Genomic DNA, 13,995 nt, shown 5'->3' with positions numbered 1-13,995 from the left:
AAGCGACGCCTCATCGAAGTCCTCGCCCCCCAACACTCCACTGACGTCATCTGTCTCCAAGAGACTCACATTGGTACAGAGGAGGCAGGCCGTTACACCATCAATGGCTTTGACCTCCTGTGCTACACTTCCCATGCCAAACATTGGACGTGCCACATATGTGCACTCTGAGATAGTTGAAGCAAACCACCTGACCACAGCAAATTTCTCGGATACCATAACCATTGGTGGCTTCCACATTGCCAATGTGTACAAGCCACCAAGTGCCAACTGGGACCTGCAAGTCCTACCCACCCTACCCCACCCTGCCATCTATGTGGGGGACTTTAACAGCCACCAACCTGACTGGGGATACCCAGCAGCAGACACTGATGCGGAGGCACTTTCAGACTGGGCATCCAGAAATGACCTTTCTCTCATACACAACCTCAAACAAAGAGGAACATTCCACTCAGCAAGGTGGAACAAGGACTAATCCCCTGACCTGTGCTGGGTCAACTCTTTGAATGGAACCCCCTATCCTGCACAGACCCTCATCCTGGAAGATTTCCCACACAGTCAACACCGCCCCTCACTTATACACATTGGCCTACATCTCCCAGTCATAGTCACAGTCTGAGGAAGATGCGGTGGAACTTCCGCAAAGCCAGCTGGAAGAAATACAGTGAAACCCTAGACCAGAGTGCTGTCACCATCCCACTCCACACCATCACTGTAGATGAAGCATACAACCACTTCTGCAGCGCCATCTATAAAGCCACCTACACAACAATTCCACGAGGCTACCACCCGCTCTACGTTCCATGCCTGGACGGAGAAAGCGCTGCCCTCCTAAAAGCCTATTAAACATCAGGGGACCCTGGGATAGCAGACCATCTCATTGAATCACTATCTTCTGTTTGGCGAAGGAAATGGGAGGAGACAGTAGCAGAGCTGAACTTCACTCACTCTAGCAGGAAATGCTGGAGCCTCATCCGCCACCTAGGAGCTGCACAGAAACCCCCTACCCAAAGCTGACCATCCGTCACACCCAACCAGGTTGCATCCCACCTACTGACTACCGCAAAAGCAGCCCAAGACAAACTCACCAGAAGAGCTGTTACAACAGAGCTAAGGACACTTCGGAGAACACCTGGAAGGGAAAGAAACCCTGAGCCGTTCGAGGTGGCTGAACTGGAGAAAGTCCTGCAGGGCCTGAAATGTGGAAAGGCAGCAGGATATGATAATATCTCTCCAGAGTTCATGAAACACATGGGCCCCCAAGCTCTAACCTGGCTGATCCAATTCTACACCAGGGCCATACAGACTAACTCGATCCCAAAAATATGGCAGACAGCAAAAGTCATTGCTATACCAAAACCTGGCCAAAAAAAAAACTACCAGCAAGGTACCGCCCAATCTCTTTACTCTGCGTCCCGTTCAAAATCTTGTAACGCCTTATACTGCAACGTATATCTCCAGGAGAAGAAGAGATCCTCTGTGTGGATCAGGCAGGTTTCCGCAAGGACCGCAGCACAGGAGAACAAGTACTGGCCCAAACCACCTGCATTGAAAATGGCTTCGAGAACAAACTGAAGACCGGATCAGTGTTTCTTGACCTCACCGCAGCCTATGACACTGTTTGGCACAAAGGCCTCCTCCTAAAACTCATCAAAGCACTCCCTGCCTGGGCATCAGAAACCATCAAATCTCTGCTCTCCAACCGCAAGTTCAGAGTTCACCTCGGACAGAACAAGAGTGCATGGAGAACGCAGAAGAGTGGGCTCCCGCAAGGGTCAGTTTTAGCCCCAACCCTGTTCAACATCTACACAAATGACTTACCCACCACCAAATCCCACAAATTCATCTATGCAGATGACATCTGTCTAACCAGATTTTGGTACATTGGAACAGGTGCTCAGTGAAGGCCTTGTTAAACTGGATGAGTACTGCAAAACCTGGCGCCTAAACCCAAGCCCAGCAAAAACGGTCTCCAGTGTGTTCCACCTCCATAATGCAGAAGCCACAAGAGAACTAAACATCCATCTGAGCAGGACCAAACTGAAGCATGCCCCCAATCCAACCTACCTCGGAGTGACCCTTGACAGGACCCTATCCTTCAAAGAACATCTTAAAGGGACAGCAGCTAAGGTGATGTCCAGAAACAATCTGTTCAGCAAGCTTGCTGGCTCAAAGTGGGGGGCAACAGCCCCCACTTTGCGCACTTCAGCACTGACCCTTGCTTACTCCTCAGCAGAATACTGTGCCCCTGTTTGGTCCAGGGCACCCGACACATACCATGGGGACACCCAACTCAACAACAATGAGGATCATCACAGGAACAATCCGCTCAACACCACTCCCCTGGCTCCCTGTCCTATCAAACATAGCCCCTCCACACATCCGGTGAGTAGCCCTCACTCAAAGGATGCTCCAAAAGACCAAAGACTCCCCTCACCTGCCAATCAACACAGACATCTTCAACCCACCCACCCTTCGACCCACCGCTCGACTTTCATCCAGACGTCCAATTTGGAAGAACCCCCCACCAGCTGACTTCACCATCCAATCAGCTTGGAAAAAGGAATGGGAGTCCAAAGACGTCCCAAACAAACATCTGGTGTCAGACCCCACCCTACCGGTCCCTGGCACAAACCTCCCAAGGAGACAGTGGTCAACCCTCAACAGATTCAGGACTGGACATGGCCCCTGCTTGGCCAGCCTTCACAAGTGGGGCAATAGCCCAACCCCACTGTGTGCTTGTGGAGAGCAGCAAACAACGCAACACATCATTGAAATTTGCCCTCTACAAAGACTCGAAGGAGGATTGGTCACCCTCCATGCAGCAGATCAAGAGGCAACTGCTTGGCTCAAGGACTTTGCATTCGCTAAATAAATACCGCCGTCTCCTTGCAAAGCTCCTCTAGTTTATAGGTCAGAAACTCCCCAGTTGTCTACTAACGTGAGGCCTTTTTTGAATGATTCTCTTACAGGTACCAAAAAGCCTAAACAATACTGTCTGGACTCTGATAAGACAGTTGATTAACTGTCCAGCAAAGTAAAAATATTCTTGTTGTAAGAACAGGAAGAGCTATGGCTCTTACTAGCACTGCAACAATATGTAAGTTAGTGTTTTCCTCGCTAACATTACTGTGGGAATCACTTGATAAAGCCTCCACAATGGAATCTTGTAGTAGTAGAGCTAATATGAGAAAGTCCACATCTGGCACAATTGCTGGCTAAAGTTCCATATCAGACCAGGGCACTTCACTAGCCCCCACCTCTTCTCATGGAATGTTAGGAGCAGCACAGGAACAGCACAACCTCAGCAGCTCTGCTGTTAATAGAATTGTTCATCGCTGTGCTGCTAACAGTTAAGAGTTCCTCCTTTCAATCTGGTGAGCCTAGCAGAGGACAACAGATGCAGTTGAAGTGTCAATCAAACTGGTGCAGGAGGAATAAAAACTAAGGTTGTGTTCTTATTGGATCCCTTCCGCTGTAACATGTGAAAGTAACTTTTAATTTCCAGTAAAACTGATTACTGACTCAGCAGAAATCAACCACTAGGCCTCTCTCAGGATAGAAAGGATGTCAGATTCTCACATATTTTCTGTTGCTGACAATAAATAAAAAACATTTTAATGAGCAATGACACGTTAGTGTCCTGTCTCTTTGATATTACCTTGTGTAGTAGTGCAAGAACCAGCTCGATGTCGTTCTGACTCTGCTGGTCGGAAAGGCAGCCCTGGACCTGTTTCAGGGACAGCAGCAACTCCTCAAGCTCTGGAAGGCGCACGTGCGCACGCACACACACACACACACACACACACACACACACACACTCAGGTCAATAGCATTTGATGAGCAAAGACATATACGAAACTAGACTTTGATATCACAATCAGGGAATGCGCTACATCACAGAGTGTGAAATCATCAAACATCACACACTTATTTCCAGTTAGTCCCTTATAAATATATATTCATATCTAAGTTATTCACTTTGAGGTGTTTAAAGCAAGGTTGATGGCATAAGACTTGAACTCAAACTACTTGAGACTGTGTGTGTGTGTCTCAATAAGTTTTCTAAGAGTTTTAATTAACTTGCCCTCAAGAGCCTCTCAGCTCGCCCTCTCACCCTCCCTAAGGAATTCCATCCCTGATGGCAGAAATGTCTTCCTTACATTCCTCTTCCTCGTTTCTCTCTCCCCCTCTCTCTCTCTACTTCAACTGTTCTTTCCTTCCTCTCTTCAATTCCCCTGTCTCTGCTGCTGAGTGATTCTTCAGCACAGAAAGTGAGACCAGAGTGTGAGAATGTGTGTGTGTGTGTGTGTGTTTATTTTCCACCACATTATACACATTTGCACACAAAACCGGCTTCCCTGCATCCAACACTTACACCACACACTGATTACTGACTTCACACCCCATACATTTGGTTTACTTTTTTGGGTTTCTTATTAAAGAAACATATGTTTATTCAAGTTTATTGTGTGGACCTCCCTTGTTTGTTGTGGCCTGAACAAGCTGGGCAAAACAGTATACGTGTGTGTGTGTGTATATGTGTGTGTGTGTGTGTGTGTATGTGTATTACCCAGCAATGCATGTGTGTGCTGGATGTCTAGCGGTGGCTGCTGTGGTGTGTGTGTGTCCAGCAGAAATGTGGGATTGTCGATTCCAATGTGGGGATTCTGGGACAACTTCCTGAGTCTCAGAGAGGCGTTCAGGTCAAGCTGCCGACCCTCTTCCTCCCGACGACGACGAAGATCCTCCTAACACACACAAATGCATTATATGTTTATAATTGTTGTTACAACCCTAAAAAATGTAAAATGTCTAGGGAATTAAGGGAAGCAACAAATGGGGTTGTATTAGCATGTACAGCCATTTATTTGTAGGTGAACGGAGGTAAACACAAAGGCACAAAAGGGGAAGGCAGAAGAATGACGACACAACAAAGAGCAAAATACACCAAAAAAAAAACAAAAAAAAACACTAGCCTGCTATTAAACAAAAGGAAACGCTAACCTACCTATTCAGCTGTTCAGCTTTAAGAAAACACAGCTGAAAGAAGAAAAGAAAAACGTCTAACCTGGCTACACTACTCTTACCTGTTGAAAACAAAATTACACTTGGGCCGCCACCCAAAACCCTAGTAAAGTCTAAACATAAATGATCTGTGGGTGTTTCAGTGATTTCAGTTTCAGTGATTCAGTGTTTTTATTTTGGGCTCTTCTAGACCATTATAGGGTGCTGGAGACTATCCTATTTTAAAAATATTATATTTAATATTAACAAAAAATAGATCTTTGAAAAAAAATATTTGTTTTAACAGAAAGAATTTAAATAGATTCCGTTTGGCTACATTTTGCCTTTTTAAAGCACAAACGTTCAGTTAACTTAAAGAACCATTAACGACCCTCCAGTTATGAACATAAACGATGCACATCTATGGTGTTGTTTGCAGATGGCATGTGTTTTGGCTGTTGATGTCTTCTCGGAAATCCGAAATATTTCGAAACTGCTGATTTATACCTGAGAGGGGTATAAATTTCCTCCTTTTTTTCTTGGCTGCTGCATGACCCACCTGGCATTCAAACAGCTTTAAGGAAGGATATGCGCTCGAGCGGAAATGATCACACAGATGTGGCAAGGGAATTGGCACAAGATTACTTGATAGATAGATAGGTATGTTTTAAAAATATTTAACTAACAACAGCATTCAGTTGTTGACAAATGCTTTAAATAGCAGAGTTCTTGGACTTTTGGACCTGCTGTACCTGGTGTTGTCGTATCCTCTCGAGCTGTGCGGATCGCCGGAGTGGCAGTGTTCGACTCCCCAGCTCTCCTGGACAGTCGACGGCCATTTCCCGGTGCTGTTGGCCTCTCAGCTCGTCCTCTCCTCCTCCTCCTCCTTCTCCAGCTCCCCCGACGTGGCCATTCAGATGGGAGGTTGTCATCCCTCACACATACAGGGAGCACACACGACTGTGTGTATCTGTGTCGACTGGAGGGATATGTTTGTATATCTATTTATCAGTCTGGGAGAGTAGCTCAGCAAACACAGTGGCCATGACCTTCACCTAAAGAAAAACAGGAAAATGATCACATCAAACCACAGTGAAAGCTTCAAATTAAAAAAAAAATCAGACTTTTTTTTTTTTTTTTTAACCAAATTGTGCAGCAATATCACAACCATAATGTGTATTTGCTTGCTGCAACATTTCATTGAGTGTCACACTTAAAGTGGACAGGAAATGAATACAACCCATTCATAAATATCCAAAGTATCCAGTTAACCTATTGCCCAGAATTAAAATGCAAATACACCTATATTTTTCCAAATAATCAACAAAAATACTTAACAATATCAAAGTGAAAAACACATAAAAAATATCAAAACAACTTCAATATCTTGGTTCATGAAATATGCACTCACTTCACTATAGCATCCCTTGCATTCCTAAGTATCTCAGGAATAACCATTTGCCTTCAAAATCACAGTAATCCAGCTTTATAACTTTGTAACTTGATAACAAGCTTTATAACAAAACAAAACACAAACAAAAACAGCTGTTTACTGTGGTCCTTTAGTTTTCAAGTGCAGTCCTGCACAAAGACAGCAGCGTGCACTCAAACACCTTCCCAAAACAAGTCCAGTCTGTCAAGATTTCTAAGGCTTTGAAAATTCAAATCATTAAGAAGTGGAAAATGCATGGCACCACCCACAGTCTGTCAAAATCAGCGCATCCATCAAAACTAAATGACCAGAAGAGAAGACAATCGGTCAGAAAGGCCACCAGGAATCCAATGGCAAACCTGGAAGACCTCCAGGGTTTCACCTCCAACAGAGGAAAACATTTATCAAAAAGATCCACCTGGGTCCTGTTTGAAGTTTGCAAAAAAAAAAAAAAAAAAAAAAAAAAAAAACACCTGAAGGATCCTGCAACAAACTGGAAGAAGGTTTTGTGGTCAGATGGAACAAAAAATAACTTTTTTAGTAACAGAACTTTTTGGCTTTAACTGCAAAACATAACACATACAAACATAATCCCAAAATAGTCCATCATCAAAACAACACCATCCTGTCTATGAAGTCCGGATGGCTGTGTGCTTGATGATTTCAACATCTGATTTGGCTTGAGGAAGTGGGGGACAGAGTTGAGGCCTACAGGATCAGGCATTGTGGCAAAAACCAAAGGAATCTCATTCTGTGGCAGTGTGTGCCACAGGGGGTTTCACAAAAAAACAAAACAAAACAAAAAAAACGCAGCAGTGTCTGACAACAAAGTTGAGTCAGAATAAACTTCTGCCACAACACAACTAATTGCCATACTGCATTGCCCAATCATGGAGCCAGTGATCATACCAAGCTGGTAGACAGTGGACATACAGGCTGTAAAGTGAACCACCCACACCTTCACACAGACCTGCAGCATGACACTGGATTCTGTGTGAATGCAGTCTGGTTAGGAGGCAAAAGACTCACCTGGACTGATAAGTGAGAATGACACTGGCAACAGTCAGTGGCAGGTTAGATACAGGGTGGGAGAAGAAACAGAAAATGTACCAATGGAGAAGTTGTTTTTACCAACAGCCACTCAAAAAGTTGATATCAGCAACAACTCCACTTGGAATTAACTCACAAAAATGTGTAAAAATGGCATTGTGTCTGGATCAGTCAACAAAAGTATACAATTACAGATTCAGTGAAAGAACTCTCTAGCCCTATTCAAACAGGATCCGTTTTGAGAGGGGTGTCAGGTAATTTTGTGTTTGGTGATTTTGTCCCATCCAAATCCACCATATCTGTGTCTATGGACGACTTCTGTGATTAGAGCAAATGACCTACTGTTTTGTCAAAGTCAGAGCTCCTTATTTGTTTTATTTACTTAAATTCTCCAAGAAAACCACATGCCTTTCAAAAGGTGGCCATGTGAAGGTGGTATTAAGCATCTTAAGCAATTGTTTCATTGTCAAACTTAAATTCTGATACACAGATTTAAAGGGTTGAGATCAGAACATAATGTCAAAATAATCATTCATAAATATTCATTTCTGTTTCTAGTGAATTACAGTGAAATCAAACAATTCTTATATTGTTTGATTTCAGAGGACCTGTGGAGGCCTGGCAATGATCCCTTGGCGTCCCTGAACTGCACTTTGAAAATCATGGAGTCAACAGTGTCCTGACTGAATGGTAAATTCTAATGTACCCTAAACACTTGGGAGGTTTTGTAGTCCGACCTTAGCATCAAACACAACCTTTCTGTCTCTTTTTCTCAGTCATCACTGCCTCGCTCTACCAATCTCTTCACTTGATTAAAAAATACACGCTGTAACAGCCCTCCACCCCACTCTCACGCATAACCATGACAACGGCTTTGTCAGCAGCTGGGAGGTCCCTCTGCCACACTGCCACACATACACACACACACACACACACACACTTGAAGGATAGAGGACTGTGGAGAGGAGAAGGATGGACAACAGAGGGACAGAACAAGGTGGAGACAGAAGGGAAGAGATGGGTGGATGAATGTCTTATCTTACAACACCACAATAACTGCATGTTTGATATGCTATCTCTTACAGAACAAGGGATACACACACACACACACACACACACACACACACACACACACACACACACACACACACACACACACACACACACAGAGAACAGAGGTCCCATGATGCAGCAGTGAGGAATGCTGGGCAGCTTGGGAACAAAGTTCCACCAGTGGGGGAGGGGAGTATGTGTATAGTTTGCATTTGTATTGAAACACACTTGCCGTGCATTATCTCAGGACTTGGACTTATTTACTTTGTGACTGATCAACTAAAAGCCTTGAAGCCTTGAAAAATACTGAAAGACTGTCACTATTATATTTATTTAAACCTGTAACACAAAATGTTTCAGGCACATTATCAGAGTAAGAAAATGAGCAAGGGTTTGGTGTATTGACAGTATGCCTCCCTGGACCTATTTATTGCAATGGAAGGAAAGTTTTTTTTTCTCCATTCGCCACTAGATGGGGCAATGGCAGCATAATTTCTTGCTCCACACACAGTTTTATAGACAGTATGCCTCCTACTTGCTACAACTGCTGTATTTACAGAAGTCAGACCCCCCCCCCCCTTAGCAACTATAACTAACTAGTAACTATAACAGGAGTTGCTAGTTAGCTGGAAGACTAGGCCCTTACATAGCAAGCATTTGCTTAGAAATAAATGGCTAACGTTAGTTAGCAAGACAAGCAGACCATGCTGAAATTAACATTAGAACTAGCTAACGTTAGCTGGCTAATTAGTTCGCTATCTTGCTAATGGAAATTCCAGCATCATATGGCCCGCTTGTCTTGCTAACTAATGTTAGCCATTTTGCTCGAAGCATAACGTTATACAAGGTCTAATTTAACGTACGGTGGTTCCTTCAAACTAACGTTAAAACTTTCCACCGGACTCGGAAGCCAGGTGTCTCTTCCAAACTACGCGATTCACGTGAATGAGCCGACTGACCAAAAAAGTGGCGATTGTAGCCGAAAGGCGACAAGTTTGCATGCCTGAGAAGTGCAACTCTAACTCTGTGCTGTCTGAGAATAACTCAAGAAAATACATATTAAATACTTTTAGTTACATTTATTGAACAACTGACAATCAAACCAAGTTTAAAAGTATAAAATATGACAAGCAAGTCCTCCTCGACTGAATCTACTTCAGCTACTTCAGCTGCAGTCGCAGCCGCTTCTACATTTCAGCCGTCCTCCGTTTCCTCATCGTCTCTTTCCCGTCTTGTTGCAGACTGGAGGGGGTGGAGTCACGTGACTACACACGCTGTACACGTAGTATAGCGTCTTAAAGGGACATGAACAGGCCTACCTACACAGCCAAAAAAAAAAGAGACAAAAACAACTTTTATTTTTATTTATTTATTTATTTTATTTATTTATTTTTTAAAATACCGAACATACCGACATGAGCAAAGTGACGTCGGTTATCGTCATAAATTTCGGTATCGGTAAATTTTCGGTATATTGCCCAGCCCTACCATGCAAACATGTAAAGACAGATGAGAGGCCAAGCAGCAGGTGAGTGGAAGCTCTGATAAGCCTCCTGTCTAAGAGAGAGAGCAGAGCCGTAAAGCAGAGATAAACCTCCCAAACAATGTCAATATAGTCTGCAGTCAGTGTCTGGATAATCAGATATCAGCAACTGGAGGAGAGGTGGACTGGAGGTCCAGCCTCCCTCAACAACAAATAACCATGAGAAAAACAACACACTACAGCCACAAGAGTGAGGCCTCTTCAGATTCATTCAGGAACCCCAACCACTGGAAAGCACTCAGATGGATTATCTGCCAAAAACACAACATACAAAAACAGCCTGGGCACAATATATGATCATGCATATGTAACATATCACAGGCCTCACTATGGTTAAGATTGTGGTTATGGTTAAGATTACAGTTCATCTGTGTATATTTAACTGATTTTGTCATTAATAAACTGGTTAACAAAATGTCTCTTCTTTAACTAAGAAATAATAAATTCTGTATCAAACAGGCTTCTGATTGGCTGAACAGTGGTAGCATCTAAGGGGTCCTTTTCCACTGCAGCAGCACCAAACCATTTGGCTCTTCTTTGGAACTACAAAAAACACGAACTTTGGATAATCCATTCCCCAAGGGTCCTATTCCAGTTGACTTTTTATTTGGTCCCTGCTCAACATCTACGACCACCGGAACCAATGGCACCCTAGGGGCACGACAACTGCACATTTTACTGTTGACTGGTTACATACCTGTGTCACTTAAGTGACTGTTTTGCCTTTTCCAGGGTATTTTTTCTTCTTCAGTTACACATACCGCCATGTATCATAGTCAATTATCTTACAGTATATCACATATGATAACATAACCTGTATCATGATACCATCATTACCATGGATTCCGCACTGATTTCCATCCTGAAGCAGGACTATAAAAAACTGAAGGATAACAACAACAGAGGTGGAATCGAATGGACAGAAATGTCTACTCCACTTAAGTTTGTCTAATGTCAGTCGCATTGTTCTGTCAAACCAAACTTTATAGCACATTTCATACAATTAAATGCAAGGCAATGTACTTTGCAGTTAGAATAGCATATTAAAGAGAACAAGAAAAAAGACAACAAAACTTTAACAACTTCTATATCTGTAAAACTGGTGGTATTTCAGCACAGGAATATTCTATGCATATACAGACTATAAACCAGCATAGAGCAATCCTCTGCCTAGACGAATTACCAATCTGGTTTAAGACTCTTGGAATTGAACATGCTCATGAAAACAAACCCCAAAGTAAATAAACAGACAAACAAATCTAAAACTATTTCTGTTTCCTATGAAGTCAGTTTAAACACAAACGATAACTAGAACCAGATATAGCACCAGTTCCTTTTTGCTCCCGTTTTGTCTGGTTCTTGTAGTGCAGTGGAAAAGGGCCCTAAACCTCTACTTCTCCACCACATGGATGAATTAATCCTCACCAAGCCTTAGTTGAGGATAGATATCAAAATGCCAAACATTCTGACTTTCACTGTGTTCATTCAAGGTCCGTCTAGAAAGCCGGTCTCTTTCTGGCTAGACAATGGCACACTTACCACTATAAGCAGAACAGAGCTGAAATAGATGTGAAGGAATATTAAAGAGCAGTTCTTCTCACTTGTCAATACTACAGACCATTAATCTGACCACCTCTTCATATATAAATACAAGCTTAGCATCTCCATATTTTTCCATTCCAACTCTACCATCACATACGAGGAACTGTTTGTGTCACATGATCACGTGCATTTCAAAAATTTGGTGTTGCTGAAATAACATCTATGCTGTGTCACCTTTGAAAAACACACATTACTGACTGTCAAATGGTGAAAAAGCACCTGACTATACACAATGACAGTACAAATTCGAGAGTGGTGACTTAACCCTCCTATTATGTTTGGGGTAAATTTGACCCCAGCCTTAAAAAAAAAACAAAATGAAGGTTTTGGAGTGGCCTAGTCAAAGCCCAGACTTAAATCCAATTGAGATACTGTGGCATGACCTTAAACAGGCCTTTCATGCTCGAAAACCCTCCAATTTGGCTGAGTTAAAACATTTCTGTAAAGAAGAGGGGGCAAAAATGCGGTTGTTGGCACCAAGGGTGACACAACCAGTTATTAGGGTTAGGGGGGCAATTGCTTTTTCACATAGGGCCAGGTAGGTTTGGATAGCTTTTTTCCCTTAATAAATAAAATCATCATTTAAAAACTGTATTTTGTATTTACTCTAGTTATCTTTGTCTAATATTAAAATTTGTTCTGATTTGATCTGAAACATTTAAGTGTGACAAATATGCAAAAAAATAAGAAATCAGGAAGGGGGCAAATACTTTTTCACAGCACTGTACCTCCAGAGCTCCGGCCAAGAAAAAGGGGAAGACGCGGCGGCATCCGCAGCAGAGTAAGGAAGCGTCCATTTAAACCACCTCTTCCCTCCATTATCCTGCCCAATGTCCGCTCACTCTGGAATAAAATGGACCTACTTTACGCCCGTTGCCGACTGGAAAGGGCCTTCAGGGACATCTGCATTATCACCTTGACTGAGACCTGGCTTGATGGGTCGGTACCTGATGTCGATGTCAGCCTGGACAACTTTACCATCATTAGGTCTGACAGGACACGTCAGTCGGGGAAGACGAAGGGCGGCGGGGTGTGTCTCTACGTCAATAACAGGTGGTGTAACAACATCAAGGTACACCGAAAGGTGTGCACACCCAACCTGGAGATTCTGACCGTGTCCCTGCATCCTTATTATCTCCCACAAGAATTCCCAACTGTTGTGGTCTGCTGTGTTTACATCGCCCCCAGTGCAAATGACAAGGCATCTGCGGAGCTTGTAGCCAAGGAGGCTAACGCGATGCTAGCCAAATACCCGGGAGCTCCTGTGTTCTTCCTGGGGGACTTCAACACCTGTAAACTTGACAGCGTACTACCATCATTCCAGCAGTACGTGGATATTCACACCAGGAGAGGAAACATTCTGGACTTGTGCTACGGCAATATCACAGACACACTCCATGCCCATTCATATCCACCGCTGGGAGATGCAGACCACAACGTCATCTGCTTACTTCCTCTGTACAAACAAGTACTGAAAAGTCACAAGCCACAACGCTACAGCGCCACACAGTGGTCGGAGGCTGCCATTACTCAACTCCAAGGCTCCCTGGTATGCACCACCTGGAGTGTTTTTGATGGACAGCTGAATGACAAGGTTGATGTGATCACAGACTACATCAAATTCGGCATGCACACCTCCATTCTGGTTAAAGTAATAAAAAAATACCCTTACTCTAAACCCTGGATCACACCCCAAATTAAACAGTGCCTGAGGGAAAAACATGCAGCCTTCAGCCTCAAAGACTGGATCGGCCTAAAATGGTAAAACCGAAAGGTTAAAAACGAGGTGTTTAGGGCTAAACTGGAATTCAGGAATAAAATGGAACAGAAATTCAGCAACATGAACACTAGGCAGGCATTCCAGAAAGTCAAAACTCTGACAGGATGCGAGCCCAGATCCAACCTCAATGGCATATATAACCCGGTATCTTTTGCAGCAGAGATGAACACCTTTTACTCCCGGTTTGACAACCAAGACTTCTCTGCAGCAAGTGAGGAATGGCTGACAAGTCTTTCTCCTCTAGATCCTACAGAACCGGACCCCTTCTCAGTGGAGGAGGTACAGCAACAGCTCAGCCGGTGTAAAGTAGGCAAAGCCCCAGGTCCTGATGGCATCCCAGCTAGGGTGGAAAATGGAACTTGCCGCCATTCTCCACTCACTCTTCCAGGGGCAGGGGGTTAGGTTTGGTTCTGAAACCCAGTTTGGCTAGAAGAGCCAGTATTATGGCTGTATGAAGGACTCAGGGAAATAGGCCTTTATCTGCCAGACAAACAAACAAACAAACAAGCAAACACACACACACAAAAT

The 13,995-nt window shown here is 43.6% G+C and overlaps 1 protein-coding gene across 2 annotated transcripts in view; it reads right to left on the bottom strand.

Moving 5' to 3' along the window:
• The window catches only part of pals1a (protein associated with LIN7 1, MAGUK p55 family member a), a 49,965-nt gene that overhangs the window by 19,787 nt on the left and 16,183 nt on the right, over positions 1 to 13,995 (bottom strand). For both annotated transcript variants that reach the window (XM_030044377.1, XM_030044378.1), the window contains exons 2-4: positions 5,760 to 6,062; positions 4,574 to 4,751; positions 3,662 to 3,762 (exon numbers count right to left, since the gene is read on the bottom strand). In XM_030044377.1, the coding sequence (XP_029900237.1) occupies positions 3,662 to 3,762; positions 4,574 to 4,751; positions 5,760 to 5,939 (459 nt within the window). In that variant the 5' untranslated portion in view covers positions 5,940 to 6,062. The remainder of the gene's footprint in view (positions 1 to 3,661; positions 3,763 to 4,573; positions 4,752 to 5,759; positions 6,063 to 13,995) is intronic.

This window comes from Myripristis murdjan, chromosome 22, assembly GCF_902150065.1.
Source record: "Myripristis murdjan chromosome 22, fMyrMur1.1, whole genome shotgun sequence".
NCBI lineage: Eukaryota > Metazoa > Chordata > Actinopteri > Holocentriformes > Holocentridae > Myripristis > Myripristis murdjan.
Note: the sequence above shows the minus strand (reverse complement) of the source record. Positions and strands in the feature narration are given on the sequence as shown.